Source organism: Sander vitreus, chromosome 8 (genome assembly GCF_031162955.1).
Source record: "Sander vitreus isolate 19-12246 chromosome 8, sanVit1, whole genome shotgun sequence".
In the NCBI taxonomy this organism is placed as follows: domain Eukaryota; kingdom Metazoa; phylum Chordata; class Actinopteri; order Perciformes; family Percidae; genus Sander; species Sander vitreus.
The window spans coordinates 35,870,522-35,889,160 of record NC_135862.1 but is presented as its reverse complement, the minus strand read 5'-3'; the positions used below and the strand labels follow the sequence as shown (position 1 = coordinate 35,889,160).

Sequence of the window (18,639 nt, the reverse complement as noted above, 5' to 3'; positions counted from 1 at the left end):
TGGGAGAAATTGACAAGCTACCCAGCATTCTGTAAAGTAATATATTGGCCAAAAATATATAAATAAATTAAAATGAGCTCCACCTTTAACAGCTTTACCTTTAGGTGTACAATTTCTACTTTATTTTAAAAGATCTGTACTTCTAACACCACTGCCTGGCAATACCCTGCAAGTCTAATTGTTTGAGGGCTCATTTGATGTTGTGATTATTTCCGAGAGAATTTGAAGGTAGCATCATTTTTCACCACCCCTCTGTCGGACGGTGACGTCACCTCACAGCTAGACGGACAGTTGGATTCTTCGGGCAGAAGAGACAGTTGTTGACGTTTTGTTTTGATCGCTTTTGTCTGGATTTTTGGACATTACGCCGACATTATCCGCGGATTTAGAAACCCGCCTTTCGACTCTACCATCACGCCTCAGTGCGGGGATCCAGCAAAGATGAAATGGATGTTTAAAGAGGACCATTCCCTGGGTAAAGGGGTTTGGATTGTTATGAAACAAGAGATGCTCGTGTCATGTCATGCGTCCTCCTTTCTGTTTTGCTCTCTCTGCGATTTTGCCGTATAATTACACATAGGTGCAGTATGCATGTTTGTCACTGCAGTCAGCAGATGAATGCTACATAATTGCTAACGTTGCATGACTAGCAACAAATGCTAACACGTTTTTCCTGCAAGTCAAATGACCGCTGTCACCTTTAATATTGCTGATATGTTAGTCAGCTGTTTTTATCCCTGAGACGTGTATTTCTTTTGCAAAGAGTCATTTCATCGCCAAATAACTTTTTGCATTGCTTCACACTGCTTGGTATCGCCCTGCGGGGTATATTTTGCTGACAAAAGACAGCAAAAAAAATGTCAAGCAAAACAAATAAAAAAGAGCACGACTTTTGATTATTATTAGTAAATTAGTAGTGCCTGTGTACATAGATGCCGAATTTAAGAGTGTTATCTTTGTATTTGTTCCAGAGCTTGTACCTTGTTCCACTAACAATAACATATTACGGTTTCAGGGGGAACATCCATTTAACAGAATTTTGAACTGAGTTTGGTGTAAAGCTCTCTCCATACTCAGATAGCTGAAGTTTAGAGCTCAATAAGTGACATTTTTGTCACTTACCTCTTCAGCTCCTTTTAGCTTAACTGTGTTCACATTGGCTTTCTTTTTAAAGAAACACTGCTGCTGGTCTTGGAGAGATGTTTCTAAAAGTAGGCCTCTTATCTGGGCTAATGAAAGCGTGCAAAGTGTTGAACCTAAATGGATCGGCCACATCTTATCACCCATCACCTCACCCTCCCCTCTCTGGCCTCTGTTCAGTGTCTGCCGGCTGCAGGTCTTGATAACAAAGCACACATGTAGGCCTACTATAAGTAGAAGCACTGTAATTTAATAAAGACTGTATGAAGATAATCCCACTTTGACTTGGTGTATAGTTGCATCCTGTACAAAGCATCCACTCCTCTGTCTGTTCAGACTGCTGCTAGCTTGTATGCTTTGCTTGATCTTTCATATAGAGCATTGGATCGGACAAGGTTTGGCTGTATTTGGCAGTAAGGCTGTGAGAGAAGAGGCTCCCAAGAGGCCTCACTCATCCCTTTAATCCTGACTTCCTGTTTGTTTCCTGTCCCTCCCTCAGAACATCGATGTGTGGAGTCAGCCAAAATACGAAACAAATATCCTGACAGAGTACCGGTGAGTGTGGCGGAAGGTGGTGTTTTTGCAGTGGGATGTAGGTTAAGGGTACAGATCGAGTGAGTGACCGAGAGTCAAGAGATAAGGAGTGAGTGTCTGGTTGAGTAAATGACAGGTATGGGTGGAAAAGAAGAGAATGAGTGAGTGGTAAAAACAGCCTTGATAGACAGGTGAGATAGCAGCTCAGAGAACCACGGTTCCAACTGTGACCCCTATGAAAAATCCCAGATTTCTATGACTTTCCATAACTAAGTCTGAGTGACAAAGTTCCTCATGTCTGCTTTCATATTCACCTTATAGTCTCACGTTGCCAGACCTTCCTGCACAGCGCTGCGGAGGAGGGTCTGGCTAGTCCACACAGCATTCCTGGATGGGACAAAAACGGTTTATTGGCATTTCTATTTCTAAACCAATCACAATCGTCTTGGGCGGCGCTAAGTGCCGGACAGAGCCACGGTGCCTCTGCTAAATAGCGTTGGGACGAGACTTGAACATGTAAAAAGTAGTTTTAGTCGTGCAACAGAAAACTCAGATTGGACAGATAGTCCAGCTAGCTGTCTGGATTTACCCTGCAGAGATCTGAGGAGCAGTTAACCATAGTCCTCACAAATCCACCAGAGGTTAGAACGCTAACACAAAGAAAGAGGAAGGAGATGGAAAATACAGGCATCCAGCGGAATTACCTGAAGCCTGGAAGTGGAACCTGTCAAACTCAATACCTTTTTTAATTCTTGCATTCTGCATCTGTGTAATGGGAGGACTGCTGGGAGGAACCGGGCACATAGTTAACGTTCCTTATATTGTGTAGGGTTACTGCATTGTTAGATCTAAGATAAGACACAGGGGTCAACACTGAAGGGGAGTGTAAACAAGAGCATGGTAGAACTGTTAAAATATTTACATTTATTTTAACCTAATCATTAAGATCTGCTTTCAACGCTTTAAAGCTGCACAGATCAATAATATTACATTAGCAACCCACAGAGAACGTAACCCTATAGGGCGCACCATCAAATTCCTTCCACTAGAAGTGCTGTTGTTGCCACTGACAGGCTCAGATTGTTATTCTGTCTGATAACTTTAAAGAAAAATACCTTTTTGTTAAAGAGTAAGATCCTTTTTGTTTAACCAGAAACAGCCCTAACATCACCATCACCAAACCCACCAGACTCCATGTAAATAATCAGGACTTTTAGCGTGTATAGAGCCAGCATATCTCCACATGTAAATGGGTGAATTAAGGGTTTATTTCAACCAAACCAGAGTGGTGGTTGTTGGAACAGTGGAAAGATGAACCAAGACGGCTTTTCATACTGTAATTTTATTTAGTTTCTGTCATCTTTGAATAGAGTGTTTTTTATTAAATGGGGTCTTTTAAATGGGTGGTTTAATAGGGATTTGGCATTACATGTTAAACGAAACCAACCAATATGTTTAATAATGACTCACTCCTGTCCTGACACAGTTGTAACCCTGTGAATACTTGGCTGAAGTACTATGGGTTCAACTGACATACTGATATTAGTATATCCTATAATGGCCATATAGGTTCTGTTACAGCAGTGGACAAAACTGTGAATCTGAGTATTAGAGCCTGTATGCAACCCAGGCCATACCAAACAGTGTTAAAAGCCCTATCTTTCTGTTTACCTATGTGCTCCAGGTGATAGTGGAGAAGGTTTCTGGCTCGCAGATAGTGGACATTGATAAGAGGAAGTACCTTGTGCCCTCTGACATCACAGTGGCCCAGTTCATGTGGATCATCAGGAAACGCATCCAGCTGCCTTCAGAGAAAGCCATCTTCCTCTTTGTCGACAAAACTGTCCCCCAATCCAGGTGAGAGCAAAACAGCTTGCGTGTAACTCTACATTCCTCCATTCTTGGCTGAGATGGAGGACATAGTGCTGCTTTAATTAGCCAGCGGCTAGTGGCTTAATCCCGACAAAACACCACAGTGAATTTCAGCCTGCATGCACGTTTTTTCAACAATCGGATCCAGCCCTACAATCACCCTAAAACCACATTTTATTGATTGTATAAATCATGTACTGTGAGGCCCTGGCCTTCTATGCAGTGGAAGTCTTACTTCCCCACTCATGTGTGTACCATGTGCAGTGTGTTTATCTATCCATCTGGGTTTGTGAGGAATTAATCTCCCTGTAAAAGAGGATGAAGCCACACCTGCACTCTCAATTCACATTGATCACAAACCCTACCATTTTACTGTTAACAGCTATTGACATGCTGATGGGATGAGAATTCTGAGCTGCTACCCAGACCTTTGTATTAAACCCTTTCCCACCAAAATTAGCGTGTATATGCAATTTTTTTTAAACACGAAAAAACCTGATGACTCCTTTCTTATTGCCAGTAGACGAGGATGCCTGTCTGTTTATTTAGCTTCTGATGTGTCCTGTTTACTGTCACCAACATGCCAGAAAGTGTTCCTGCTCCAGCTATTAGATACGGTTCACAAAACTGCAAACTCTGCTGTGTATTCACTTGATATCTTAGCTAATAAACGATAGATAGATAGATAGACATACAATGAAAATCGGTTTAGCAGCTCTTCAGTAGTGTGTAAAAAAATGGAATAAATAGAACAAGAGTGCTGTTTTTCAGCCGATTTGTTTTGTTCTGTACAGTACGGAGGGGAAAGGAGAGAACAGGCAGTGTCCAGGGTCCTTTATTATACAGCTGGCTTTCTTTTATCTGTCAGCCAGTGTAGATGTCCTAGGTAGATCTGTAGATGTCTTTAAGTTACACTTAAAGGGGTTGTGCTCGACATTCAGAACAATTCAATATAGCAGTGAACAAGTATTTGCTACGTAAAGATATAGCTGAGTAATGGCGTCCTGAGCAGAGAATGAAGTCACACTCCCTTTGTGTGTGTGTTGTAATTTGAGCTTCTCTGTTCTTGTTTTTGATAGCCGGTCCAATCGTGCGTGCATGAGTGCCTTGTGGTTTCGGTATCGGATGCCGAGGGCCGCGATAGCGTCTGTGAGAGCCGTGTGGAGGCAATCCCTGACCACTTTTTTCAGCACCGGCTCAGACCGACCGCTCTCCATTCACTGTACAAGACATCATTCTATCCTGTTGCAAAACCAAAATCAGTGTGCTGCCAATTCAGATCTCGATCCGAGCATGTCATGAAACATGTTTCTTTGCCATGGCTGTTGATATGTCTTTATCTTCTGTACTATATGTGTAATTGTTTGTTTGTCCTTTTCTTTTTTTGAGCAGAGCTGCTCGGGAATGCAAAATGAATTACAGTGTAAACTGACAATAAAGTTGTATCGTATAAGCTGATTTATTGGTTGGGCTCTAACCCGTAAGCAGGATGGATGATGCAAAGAGAGGCTTTGAAATTAGAAATTACATGAATAATGAAATATTTATTGTATGAATGTATATCGATGTGTTGTTCTTCAATAATAAGGAAACAACCTACAACCTCTTTCTACAGTTTTGTCCTTCGGGAACGCTGTAGGTTTTAGCACGGAAAACTGATTTTAAAATTCTGTCGATCGGCACAAACTGGCGACGTTCGTCTTCACAAACCCATATAGGAGATGCAAATATAATCGATTCTACTTGACTGAGTGTGTGATCTAATAAGAGTCTGGTTTCTGCTGTGTGTTGCAGTCTGACTATGGGCCAGCTGTACGACAAGGAGAAGGACCAGGACGGATTTCTGTATGTGGCCTACAGCGGAGAAAACACCTTTGGTTACAAGGCCTTTTATACAACACGGGGCTAACGCTTTGCTAAATACCAGCCTCTATCTCTCTATCACACACACACACACACACACACACACACACACACACACACACACACACACACACACACACACACACACACACACACACACACACACAACATATACTAATGCACAATGTTTCAAACATTGGCCCTTTCATGTAATGCACCTTCACACTTGGCACAGTTATTTATGGTCAATTTTTGATACTAGAAAATACACATTTTATGGTGAAAATGAATGACACCAAAATGCTACAAAAAACAAACAAGTAACAAACGTGGCAGACTCAGATGATCATCAGTGTCAAGAAATGCTTGACCCAATGCTTGGTCCTTTGTCATGATTGCTGTTTAAAAGTTGTGGAGAGAAATATCGTTAACACTGCCGTAAAATAAGAATAACAACGTACATTATAGGCACGTCAGATATTCATTTTCCAAGTATCTACATCAGTGTTAAAGTAAAAAAAAAATGTAGGCTTTGACACACACACACACACACACACACACACACACACACACACACACACACACACACACACACACACACACACACACACACACACACAATCAATCATTGCTCATTACCAATCATGCTCTATTTTCTTTCAGTCCAGCTTTGTTGTCACAGATATTTGTGTTCAGCTGAAGTGAGAAAGAAACCCTATAACCATGTGACTAGCTAACCACATTATGGATGTATTTGTGTGGCTCTTTCATATTATGTATAAAAACTTCAGTATTTAACTTTAAAGCCGCAGGTACACGCAGCACTACAATAGGCTATGAGAACAACTATAAGCATGTGAAAGAAGACGGTGAATGATGGTGGATGACTGTAAGCTGCTAGCAAGGAGGCAGCCAGTGTAAAGTTCAGGGGCGATCCTAGGATCAGAGCTTTAGGGATGCCTGGAACCCTTTTAATGTCTTTTTTTTTTAAATGTTATTCTACTGTGCTAACTGTGCATTTTAATATCATTTTGGACCACCATGTTAGGGGAAACACTGAATGATGTTAACTAGAAAGACACCAACAATTCAGAGAAAACTTCCTTTAATGCTTAGCCACAGGGCCGTTACAACAAAGGTCAGGTCGGAACTGTATCCATGCAGAAGCCGTCATTTCCAAAATGCAGTATCAATAACTTTGACAAATTTGAGATTTATGCGATTTTAACTAATGGCTGACAAGCACTATTTTCTGAAAATGGCTCAGAATGTGTTTTCTAAATGATCTAGGCCTCTAGATTTAGATTTTGGGTTTAGTTTCACAATGTTGTGATATTCATAGAGCAGAATTCCTTATCTTAGAGTTTTTTCTAGCAATTATTTTTTATGGGTGCCGGTATCAAGGCTGAAATGGCCCCTGGTATAGTGTGTCCAGCTCAGGGCCAGGGCCCAGCTCCTGTCCCTAGGATGTTACTCAGTAGGCTACTTCCCAGCCTGGCTGTTATGTATTTGCACATTGTGTTAGCCAACAGCATGACATAAACCGCGGTGACCTGCTTATGAAATCCAACACTTTACTTGAAGTTTACTGTGTCAAATTGTGACATTTTTATAAACAACCCTGAAGTTAGCTTCCGATTCAGCAGTTAAGGTTCAGGAAAACATAACTTACATTGCTGAGCGACTGATCCTCTGTTTTTTTTTGCACCTCTTAAGCGTGATTTAAGGTCCAGCGGAGGCTCCACGCAGAGCTTTCGCCGTAGCCTACGTAAGTGGCCTGAAGTGTATGCTTGAGCATTTGTGACTGCGTCGATCTCTTTAGGAGAATAGCAGAGCCTGTGTGTGTGTGTGTGTGTGTGTGTGTGTGTGTGTGTGTGTGTGTGTGTGTGATTATCTTCAGAGTGAGTAGTGACTCTAGAGTCATAGTGAGAGAACCAAAGTGTCTCCCCTGTTCTTTCTGACCACGGTGGGAGATCTGGAGCAGGAGAAGTTAACCCTCTCCTTGATTACATGTTTCTGGAGAAGGAGAACCAGGAAATGGGTCGGGGGAAATGCAACGCTACCAAGCCACGGCCGAGCGACGTGCGTCGCCGTGACGTGTAGTTACGTTTTTTCGTGAGTTGCACATCAGGCTAATGTGTATTTATTTCCGTGTTTTCTATTGTACTGCTGCAAAAACCAAATTTCCCCTCTGGGGATCAATAAAGGTGTATCTTATCTTACATTCAGTCCAGTACAGTTTGTCTTTAGAAATCTCGACTGCTAATACACTGTGAGCCATCAGCACACAAACAGGGTCACCATAACATCAGAAACATTGTTATCTAGGACGTGTATTAGTTTTGCCATTTGTTCCTGGATTGAGATAGAGATACACAGTATTTGTCCCTGCACATTTTGGCCCTTTTATTTATATATATATATATAAAATACACAAGGCTCTCAGCTGATATGTGGATTAATAAAAATACTTCAAGTAAAGTGTTGCTCGGGTCTTTGGCTGCACGGTGTCGTTCTTCTCTTCACTCAGATGACTCGGACACTGACATTTTGGCTGCACCTGTAGTTTATGGTGCGGAATCAGAGTGAGGCGTTAGTGAGGCATCCTTTACTTGACCCATTGAAGTATTCATATTTGTGCACAACAAAAGCTGATACAGGCTTTTAAACATGTTATGTAGATGTGTAATATATTGATGGAATGCTATGATATTCAGTATTGTTTTTATTTCATCAGTGTTGTATGATTGTTAAATATATCTTAAAGACATAAAGGAATTTTAGATATTTTAAAAAAAGGTAAGGTAGCTTGGAAACCTGACCAATAAAAATGAATGTAAAATGAATCGTAAGGTGTTTGTCTCATTTAAAAATGTCACTACACTTTAACTTTGTTTGTTCAAAATGAAAGAGGACACACAAGAAACACTGATTAGAAACTGAACTTTTGTAAAAAAAAAAACTAAAAAAAACACTCCCCAGGCCAGCTATGAAGTCACAGTAAAAGGAAGTTAGAGCATCTTTAGCATCAGTAATGTTAAACAGAAGATGTGGGTGGGGGTAAGTTATCAGAGGGATTTAAATCAAATGCTTTAGATCAGGGGTCAGGCCAAGGACCCCTTACCTGAATGAGAGACGGAGCAGGGACCCCCTACTATATATACTGTATAAAGATTTAGTTGCATATTATACTGGGCTGGATAGATGAAAATGGATGAATCTATATATATATTTCATGTTTTAATGTAAAACATACATGTGATGTTTCCTAAGCTTAACTGTGAATGGCTACCTTACTTAGTAAGCCAATCATCAATATTGTGTTAACTAAATGTTTTTTATGAAGAGGTCGATTTAATGGTAAGAGTTCTGTATCCAGTTCAAAGTCCTCCTGTTTACATTCAAGGCCATCCACAATCTCGCCCCCCCATATTTGTCTGATCTCCTCCAGGTTCCCACTCCCTCCCGCCCCCTCAGATCCTCTTCCTCCATACACCTGTCTGTCCCCTCGCCCCCGTCTCACCACCATCTCTGGAACTCATTACCACCCCAACTCAGAAACATTGATTCATTCCCCCATTTCAAATTGCAACTCAAAACACATCTGTTTAAAACTGCCTATTCCACTTGATGTCAATCACTCTGCCTTTCTGTTGTTGTTGTTGTATTCTTTATTTTTAATTATATTTTTTTGCTGCTTTTAAATGTCTTATGTATCCCTGTACGGTGTCCTTGAGTGCCGAGAAAGGCACCTTTAAATAAAATGTATTATTATTACTATTATTATTATAAGTACTGTTTTTATGATGAATAAATAAAAAACTACAACTACTACTTTGGAAAACACTGATTGACATTTTTCACCTTTTCCTGACATTTTATAGACCAAACAACTTATCCATTAATTGAGAAAATAATCAACAGATTCATCGACAATGAAAATAATTGTTAGTTGCAGCCCTAGGAGAGCATTTTTACTATTTTACTATTTATTCTCTACATAACACCAGCCAGCTGCAGCAACATGTTCCACACATTGTGAAATTAAACCGTCATCTGAGGACACTGAACAGCGGACATCAACCCCTCTGAACAGCAGGACAGGTGTCCTGCTGTTGCAAGCAGTGACATCTTGGGACAGGGGAGGCTCAAATATAGCCCAACAATATTCATCTGGGCCTCAAAGCTGGCTGACCAGCTGATGCAACAGGCAAGTTGGACCTTTCAGCTGCAGAGTGGCAGGGGCGATTCCAGAAGTGGCAGTCAGGGGGGGCCGGGGGGTGGGCATTTTATCAGAATACAGTGTAGAAAATCTGCTTAGAAATATAGGAAATATTGGATAGAACAACACAATATAATTCTGCTAAATAAAACACCACATTCATTATTAATTTCACTTGTTTTCATTTTAATGAATACATTACACATTTTCTATAGGCTCAGTCTGCCACTTAAAAAAAACAAAAAAACAATTCCAGTGCTGGTTCCATGGTATCAGAATTTTGGATTGTCGTCATGGCAACATTAATTGGTCATGTGGCAAGGGCTGGGAAGATTGGCAGAGCAGGCAGCCAAGTGACAGGACTCTGATCCAATGGGAATCACCATTGCCACATTGACAGCACCCTAGTGTTGCTTTGCCAGACCTTCCTCCACAGCACTGTGGAGGAGGGTCTGGCTAGTCCACACAGCATTCCTGGATGGGAGAAAAACATGCTCTGGTTTATTGGCATTTCTTTAAACCAATCACAATAGTCTTGGGCGGTGCTAAGCTCCGGACGGAGCCACGGTGCCTCTGCTAAATAGTCTCAGGAAGGAACTTGTTTTGGTGGAACATGTTTACGTTCAAAAGTAGTTTTAGTCGTGCAACAGAAAACTCAGATTGGACAGATAGTCTAGCTAGCTCTCTGGATTTACCCTGCAGAGATCTGAGGAGCAGTTAACCATAGTCCTCACAAATCCACCGGAGGTTAGAACGCCAACACAAAGACAGAGGAAGGGGACAGACATCTGGCTGTAAAATGAGGGACGTCCGGCTGAATTTCCGGTGGCACCGGAGCAATCCCGGAAGTGGCACCCTAGCCCAATGGATTGGGAGGGGGGGGTGCCATCCCTTTGCCCCCCTTCTAGTCCTGCCCCTGCAGAGTGGGGAGTTCAGTGGAAGAGCAGGAGATCTCTGTCGCTGCGTGGCCACAGAGGGAAGGCCTGGCTGTGGAGCTTCTGCCAGGCCTGCTGAAACAACTGGGACGCCTGCTTGTAGTCCCAGTAGGTCTGCAGCTCTGCTCTCCTGAACAGATGCACATAAAAAAAAGCATGAGGGGAAGAACCCAGCTCATTTTAACAAACCTCTCGGCTCTAATTAATGAAAACAAAAAGTTGTGTGTTACATACAAGGTTAATAGGTCCCCGTTTTGGAAGATCCTTCCACTCTAAGAGAGGAAATTCCATCAGTGCTCTCTGAATGGATACAGATGTCCATTACTAGGCAGTGCTTGTATTACAATGGAAGTCTGTTTTTGTGCCATCATGGCCACATATGACACAATGGTATCTTTACCACTGCTTAGCTTATAGCTCAATCAAGTTACTTGAGTCACTGCATTAAGAACAAAATCTATTCAGCTTGGATCTGTGCTTTTTTAATCATTTATGTCCTATCAGACACAAAACTCTATGAATGCAGACCAATGACACTCTCTGACCTCAGTTGTCTCCCCTTACCAGACATACCATTGTTGTATAAAGTGGTGTCATTGTATCCTGGGGTTGTGTGTGTATGTGTGTATGTGTGTGTGTGTGTGTGTGTGTGTGTGTGTGTGTGTGTGTGTGTGTGTGTGTGTGTGTGTGTGTGTGTGTGTGTGTGTGTATGAGTGGGTGAGTGGGTATGTGGGTATGTGTCCATGTGGAGGCCGGGCTGGGATCAGGTTATCTGCAAAAATGCTGATAAACAGAGAGACCACTGTTCTCCCTTTGGAGATGATTCTCAGCCATCTCTCTCTCTCTCTCTCTCTCTCTCTCACTCACCCCCTCACTCACACACACACACACACACACACACCATGTGAACAGGCTAACAGATGAAATGTGAGCACTAAATGTAACATACAAACCCACACAGTGAGAGCCACAGCACACATAAATATGCAAAACATACACACACACACACACACACACACACACACACACAATTTGTTGTGTAATCTCAAGCAGGCTATGTGACAACATTTGAAAAACAAAACCTGGGACGATATCCCAGTATGTGCAGTAACAGCACTTAGTGTTCCAGATTGTATAATTCCTTTAAGCCCTGTTGCACTTTGTTTTTAAAACGCTGTAACTTGTGATTACTGTGACACATAACCATTGACTTATTTTGCGTCACTGTCGATTCGACATGCTTGAGCAGCAGATGAGATGAGAGTTACCCAAAAGGACAAATTGATAAAAGCCAGACCATCGTTTGGAGATCTCCATTAGTGTTTTCGGGTTGTTCAGATTTCATTTGCGGCTGTTTGAAACCCCAGTGAGATTATGAAAGAGCCGATTGTTTGTTACCTGAGGGAGTCGGGAAGTGCTGAGGGCTCAGTGGCCGCTACCAGAGACAGGAAGGAATGGAAAAGCTCCAGTTTACACAGAAGAGACCTGAAGACACAAACATGCATAAATATCACTCCAATTTGGTCTAAATCAATAGTCTATAGTGATCAAATTCAGTAAACCGTGACTTATCATTTGTATAGGCCTGTAACAATTATTACATATATGTCTTATTGTCATTTTTTTTTTTTTTAAATAATCCTGATTTCTTTGTTAACACTCCTGTTGTCCTCAGGTCAAATTTGACCCATTTTCTAAAAGTTTCTATATCAGAAATTTGGGTGACATTCAACCAAATTGTCAAAGAAAATAACGTGGATGGTTCCCTACAACCATTACTCTTCACAGGTTAACTACTTTCATTCATTTGGAGAAAGAAAATGACAAAAGAACGTTAAAAAAGTGATTTGAAAAAGCTTCAAAAGCGCAGGGAAAAAAAATCGACATAAACATATAAAAAAAATTGCCGAAAAAAAAAAAAGACAAAAACATCGGAAAGAGTGTCAAAAAACATGGGAGAAAAGTGACAAATGAAATGGAGAAAAACAGAGAAAAAAGTGATAAAAAACTCGGGAAAAAAAATCAACAAAAACGTCGGGAAAAGTGACAAAAAGAACAACACAATGTTGAAAAAAAAGTTTTAATTTAAAATTTTAATAACCAAAAGACGTATCCTGGAATTCATTCAAAACGTAATTTGTTTAAAAAAGTAATATTTTAAAATTTGACTAAAACAGACAATTATATTGTTAATCACAATTATTTCTGAGACAATTAATTGTACAGCAAAATGTGGAGTTGTTACAGCTGGACATTTCTATGATATTAATGTCTGACAGTGTGAGAGAGAGCTGGCTCTACCTGACGTTAGCTGTGCCAAAGTCCTTCTTGGTGACTCCATGTTTGTAGCCGTTGGCAGTGACATCTAGTGGCTGCTCCATCACATTACACCAGCTGATGGCTGAACCACATCAAGGTTGTTATTTAGAGACCAAACTAATCTTTAAACTCTCACTGAGCTCCTAAAAAGTACTTTTTCTATTGATGAATTTATGACTTATATGATGTACGTATTCGGTCCCCGGTTGATTCTGCTGAAAGAGTTCTGGGATCAGTTATTAACAAACTGAAATGTTGTAACAATCTTAGGTATTCTACATTAACCCAACTTTACAATGCATATCTAACAGAACAGACTGCAGCGATCTCTCTTAATACTGGACCAATGTCAAAGATTGTTGTTCCCATCAGACATTTAGATACAAGAACATAGGAAAACCCAGGTTGAAAAAAACTGTAGTTACCCTTTAACTTTGTCTCATAAAGATGGAAAAGAATGCTAGATGGACTATAATTAGTATTTATTATGATTTCTTGAGTACTTCTTTCTGATCATTTAGACCAAAATGTGTGTGCGTGATGATCCTACCTGCTCCACAGGGGGAAATTCGTCCCTGTCCGGCCTTGTGTTGCAGCTGGGTCTGGGCCTGGCTGAAGGGGAACTCCAGGCTGGACTGGAGCAGCACAGGCGGGCACACAGAGAAACCAGCAGGGAGGTCCGACACATGGGAGCACCTGGGGAGTACAGGAGGACCACATTCAAAAAGGTCTGCTGATTCCCTTACACGGAAGGACAATCATCTCCAAAATACTCCAAACACTGTTTAAACAAACAGGGACCGATGACTGGAGCCGACAACGGTGAGGTATTTTAAGCCGGGGGGGGGGCCTGTAAATCGGGAAGAGAGGACTGTGAGTTTGTAGTGTGTTTAGCGATTGTTGCCGTAATTCTAAGTTCAGTCGGGTGGAGAGGATGACATGGTAGTGTTATTTTTAGCGGTTCTCACCGTAATTCTAAGCAGAGGAAGCGTGCCTGTCCGTCGGGTGGAGAGGACGGCGAGTTTGTTGCGCTTTTAACAGTTCCTACTGTAATTTTAAGGCCAAAAAGTGTGTCTGTCTGTCAGTTGGGTACAGAGCTCTGCGTGAGCACAGGCTTCTATGACTGTCAACACAGCCAGCATCTAACGTTGGCTACTCCGCTGTGCTGTCGAGTGATGTCTGGCTATGTGAGACAAGCGTCCAGCAACATTGTTGTGGATGCTGTGGTCTCAGTCTGGCAACCTCCGAGAACTTGGAGTCTGGGGAGGAGGGGGCTGGGGAGACGACTCTCTCCAGTAATTTTGAATTTGTACTGCAGTAACTATTTTAAACACTAGCTATCAGTATTACATATTGCACCTTTAAAACATAAAAGGAAATCATTTCCAACATTCTTTTATTGAACAAATTAAACATTGAAAGGAATATAAAAGGCATCACAAAAAAATAATTACATTTACATTTTAAAGTGCAGTTTTCTACTGATATTTTTTTCAACTAACACAAAAAATCTCGGAGTGCCTTTACGTCGCAGCCTTTCGAGATGTGTATATTGCGCCAGTTGATATTGTGATGTCGATAAAAAAACAATATATTGTGCAGCCCTATTCAGCATTACTCCTTACCTTGTAACCAAAGCTCTCTGCATAGCTTCTTGGCTGTATGGACACTTCCCCACAACCACGGTGCAGAAGTAGAGCGCCTCCTGTAGGTAGTGGGACAGCAGTGCGCCCTGGAAGCCCAGCACCCCCCATCGGGCCAGCTTGTCACTGCAGGAGAGGGACAGAGTGGGTTCTCCTCGCCCGGGTTTCACCCGGAGCACCCCTGTGCTGTGGTACCCCATCCCAGGGTGCAGAGGGTCGGCTGGGCCACCCGAGACACACTTGGCCCCCGTTCGGTGAATGTCTGGGACCTGGTAACTGTCACAAGGGCCTCTGGTTTTCATCTCCGGCTGTGCTGAATCTTGTGAGACAGTTTCCACGGGCGTTTCTGCAGAGTGACTCTGTGATGGATCCTCACTAGTAGATGAATTTGAAAGGAAGGATTGTTTTGTGTCTCCTCTGTCCTCTAGATTTTTATCTGCGGTCTCCTCTTCCTCCAGACGGGGCAGTTTCATGTTTTTTCCATCACTGGATTCCTCAGCTTCTCTTTTCAGGTCTCCTCTTGCATCAGTTCCTTCATGGCCCTTTACAGAAGTGACAGGAGGGCAGGGCTGAGACTGACTGTCAATCATGGGGACGATGGCAGCGTCACCACCTAGTAATACACAAGACGGTTCAGACTGATTTTGGCTTCCCGGACAAACCACTGGCATGGGGACAGAGTTCAGCTAGAGCTTTGTGAAGGCTGATACTGATATGTTTGGACTAAAGCTGTCTGATAAGAATAAAAGTCCTTAACTCAGCATTTAGATCACACACAAGCGCAAACTTTCTTCTTTGTAAGAACTAAAATAAACAGAAACTGTAAAGAAACATTATAAAACATTCATCAAAAATAATACAACAGCTGCACGATATGAGGAAAATATGCGTTAACGTTGTTGAATATCGCGATAACGATATTACTTGCGATAAATTAACAGATATTAAAATGTACTCAGTTCTGCATTTCTGCTGTTTTCAGTATTCTGCTAAAATACAACAAATTGCTTGTTGAATTTAAAACAAATAAAAGGAAATCCTTTCTAACTTTTTTTTATTAAACAAATTAAACATAGAAATGAATATAAAAGACACCACTAAAAACAGAATGACAGATACATTTTAAAGTGCGGTTTTGTACTCATATTTTATTTCAACTAAAAAAACTAATCCCTGAGTGTCTTTTGCGATATGTTGCAGCCTTTTGCGATGTGCTTATTACACCAGTTGATACTGCGATGACGATATAAAATGTATACATTGTGCAGCCCTAATACATCTAAATTGCAACACACGAAAAATGTATGACAAATGATATAGCTTGATTAAAATCCTGTCGATCATCTCACATAAGTAGCTGGTGGTCGTGTCAAACTAACTAGTTAGGTCCACTGGGAGCATACTGGACTCACAGGGAGTGTGACTGGTGAAGAAGAGGAAGGAAACTCCTGGCTGAAGCCTCCACTTCCCCTGCTCATCTGCCTGACAAAACACAGAGCTGTCCCCACCACTCACGACCCTGTGCAGCTCCTGGATCAGGTACCTACAAACACACACACACACACACACACACACACACACACACACACACACACACACACACACACACACACACACACACACACACACACACACACACACACACACAATATGGTAGCAGCCTATACTCAATTCTTTGGATGGTCAAGGGTCAGCATGGAGCACCAGTGCCAACGAGCCATTAGGGGGACACAGAAAGAAAATGTAATACAAATACATACCTGATACATCCCCGTCTAGCAATGACTTCTGCATGGCTGTCATTAAGTACTTCACCTACATGGATGAGAGAAAAACAAAAACAACACATGTATTTGTTGTAATCTAAGGTCCGATACAGACAGACAACTGCAAAACAGCGTTGTATTCATAAACAAACTTCCGTCTGTGTCAATACGACACACAAATGCACCATTTCTGTTGATATTTAAATACATTTTTTGAATAAATTATCACATTATCAAACATTAATTATGGTAACATGAATAACACCACACACCATTGGGACTCATAGCTGTCCGTCCAATACATTTGGTCCCAGTTCCTAGGGAAACAACCTCCTTCTCAACTGTAAAAGAAAAAAAAGAATTTGATTAGAACATAATTCATCACATTTGTCTTCTTATTCAGTGGTGTAGTCTTCGTGACACAGGTATACACAGTATACCCACTTAAAACGTCCAATGACACGCAGCAACATACTTTCCATTATATTTTTGATATATTTTTAATGTCATCTGTGTTCTTTTTCTTCACATAGGCTGAATAAAGGTATATTTACACCATAAATTGGTGCATTAAAGTGTATCCAAATGCAGAAAATGAAGTTGTTGACGCTCAAAATAATCCTGGGGGAGGACAGCCAGACCCCCCACTATGATATGCCCCCCCCCTTCCCCAAAGGCAGATTCTGGCCCATATATATATATATATATATATACAGTACAGTATGCATACTACAATACATTAGACTACACCACTGTTCTTATTCTACTTATGGCATTTGATGGGTTTTGTGTTCTAATTTGTTTTGATGTGTTTAGCTGCTACTCTGCATAGCCTAACTAAATATAGGCAGAACATTATTATTTTTTTATTCTGAACATTCAAACTTTGCGACGATACTGTGCAGCGTGACTTGGACTATTCTTAGTTCTGTTCACCCTTGAAGTCTAAACCAGAGGTACATTTACTGAATTTAATGTAACGTTATCTTATTGTTACTTTTCTTACGTGCCGATTTTACCAGTAACTTCAGCTAAAAGTTAACGTTTATAGCTTTTAGATATTGTGGACGAAAGACTGGACGAAGCTGTTTTTTTTCTACTCCATTTATAAAACACAGTTGACACAATGAGCAAATGAAATATGTAATCTTGTAGGTTATTTCGCTGTCCAACCTGTGTCAGAGTCAGCAGCACACCGGGTGATTTTGACAACAGCGGCCAGCAGGGTCCACTCTCTGCCCGGCTCAGGCTTCCCTCTCCGGGGAAGCTGCTTGAAACGCTCGTAGCACAATTTGGCGATTTCATCCGCGTTCACCATGTTAAACCGGACAGGGACGTGCAAGGGAAAGCATACGGGCATTAAAATAGGTATTATACACAGTCACGGTGTCACATGAACAATATCTGAACAATATTTTTGATTAGCTCCTTCGACCAACTATGCTGCTTGGAGGCATCTCGAGGAAACGAAGAGGTTACATCCGGGCCTTGTACTTTCACAATAAAGGTCCTTAGAACTGAACATCTTAAATTCATGATGGATACAGTATTGGTAATTAATATATAGCTAATTGAATATTAACCCCCTCAGGATCCCGGACCCCGTGATGAAGATCCCTGTCTTAGTAAATAAGTAAATAATTTAAACCAAAGAGATCCTCACAGTCCATCTTGAGCCAAACATTCATTTATCTGCTGTGTGGGTTTCAATGTGGTGTGACTACAGGTTCATCTCAGGTCATGTGGTGCTTGTTCGAACCTGCAGTGGTGGAAGAAGTATTCAGATCCCTTACTCAAGTAAAAGTACTAATAATAACACACTGTAAAAAAGACTCCCTTACAATTAAAAGTCCTGCATTAAAAATGTTAGTTAAGTAAAAGTCTGTAAGTATCATGAGGAAAATGTACTTAAAGTATCCAAAGTAAAAGTACTCAATGCAGAACTCTCCTCCCGTTGTAGAAAGAGTAAAGGATCCAACCAGTTGTGTGTTTAATGGTCTCATCATCTCAGCTGACTTGTAGCCGTTATATTGTTGGCTAGTTTACTTTAGAATAAAACATCAGATTTATAAACTACATGTGTTTAGTGAGCAGAAATCTTAATGTGTAAAGTAACTAGTAACTAAAGCTGTAACAGATGAATGTAGTGGAGTAAAAAGTACAATATTTCTCTCTGAAATGTAGCGGAGTAGAAGTAGAAAGTGACATGAAAAGAAAAGACTCAAGTAAAGTGCAAATACCTCAACATTTGGACTGAAGTACAGTACTTGAGTAAATGTACTTAGTTACATTCCATTACTGCTAACCCTGACCTTCTCTCCCTGATATGCAGTGCAGGTCAAACA

General features: G+C 41.2%; 2 protein-coding genes across 3 annotated transcripts; one reads left to right on the top strand and one right to left on the bottom strand.

Moving 5' to 3' along the window:
• The first annotated feature begins 262 nt into the window (after window positions 1-262).
• Window positions 263-6,034, top strand: gabarapl2 (GABA(A) receptor-associated protein like 2). 2 transcript variants are annotated; one of them, XM_078258008.1, is made up of 4 exons: window positions 263-475; window positions 1,640-1,695; window positions 3,359-3,531; window positions 4,626-5,317. In XM_078258008.1, the coding sequence occupies exons 1-4, from the start codon at window positions 442-444 to the stop codon at window positions 4,846-4,848; spliced, it is 486 nt and encodes a 161-aa protein (XP_078114134.1). In that variant the 5' UTR covers window positions 263-441; the 3' UTR covers window positions 4,849-5,317. The 2 variants fall into 2 exon arrangements, with proteins under 2 accessions (XP_078114134.1, XP_078114135.1); XM_078258009.1 differs by lacking the exon at window positions 4,626-5,317 and adding an exon at window positions 5,341-6,034 and having other exon boundaries at window positions 264-475.
• A 3,766-nt stretch (window positions 6,035-9,800) lies between these two features.
• Window positions 9,801-17,769, bottom strand: adat1 (adenosine deaminase tRNA specific 1). The gene is made up of 9 exons (XM_078258005.1): window positions 17,468-17,769; window positions 16,567-16,635; window positions 16,289-16,343; window positions 15,941-16,071; window positions 14,511-15,141; window positions 13,436-13,581; window positions 12,868-12,967; window positions 11,965-12,051; window positions 9,801-10,696 (listed from the first exon to the last, which is right to left on the bottom strand). Exons 1-9 carry the CDS (start codon window positions 17,652-17,654, stop codon window positions 10,564-10,566), a joined length of 1,539 nt encoding a protein of 512 aa, XP_078114131.1. The 5' UTR covers window positions 17,655-17,769; the 3' UTR covers window positions 9,801-10,563.
• Window positions 17,770-18,639: the final 870 nt, after the last annotated feature.

Excerpts from the sequence above, each read along its gene's own strand:
- adat1 (XM_078258005.1), bottom strand. The coding sequence starts at position 17,654 with ATGCCCGTATGCTTTCCCTTGCACGTCCCTGTCCGGTTTAACATGGTG. Across the intron at positions 16,636-17,467 it reads TGCTGCTGACTCTGACACAG|TTGAGAAGGAGGTTGTTTCC; the intron begins GTTGGACAGCGA and ends TTTCTTTTACAG. Across the intron at positions 15,142-15,940 it reads CTTCACCAGTCACACTCCCT|GTGGTGACGCTGCCATCGTC; the intron begins GTGAGTCCAGTA and ends GTGTATTACTAG.
- gabarapl2 (XM_078258008.1), top strand. The coding sequence starts at position 442 with ATGAAATGGATGTTTAAAGAGGACCATTCCCTGG. Across the intron at positions 1,696-3,358 it reads AATATCCTGACAGAGTACCG|GTGATAGTGGAGAAGGTTTC; the intron begins GTGAGTGTGGCG and ends TATGTGCTCCAG. Across the intron at positions 3,532-4,625 it reads AAAACTGTCCCCCAATCCAG|CCGGTCCAATCGTGCGTGCA; the intron begins GTGAGAGCAAAA and ends TGTTTTTGATAG.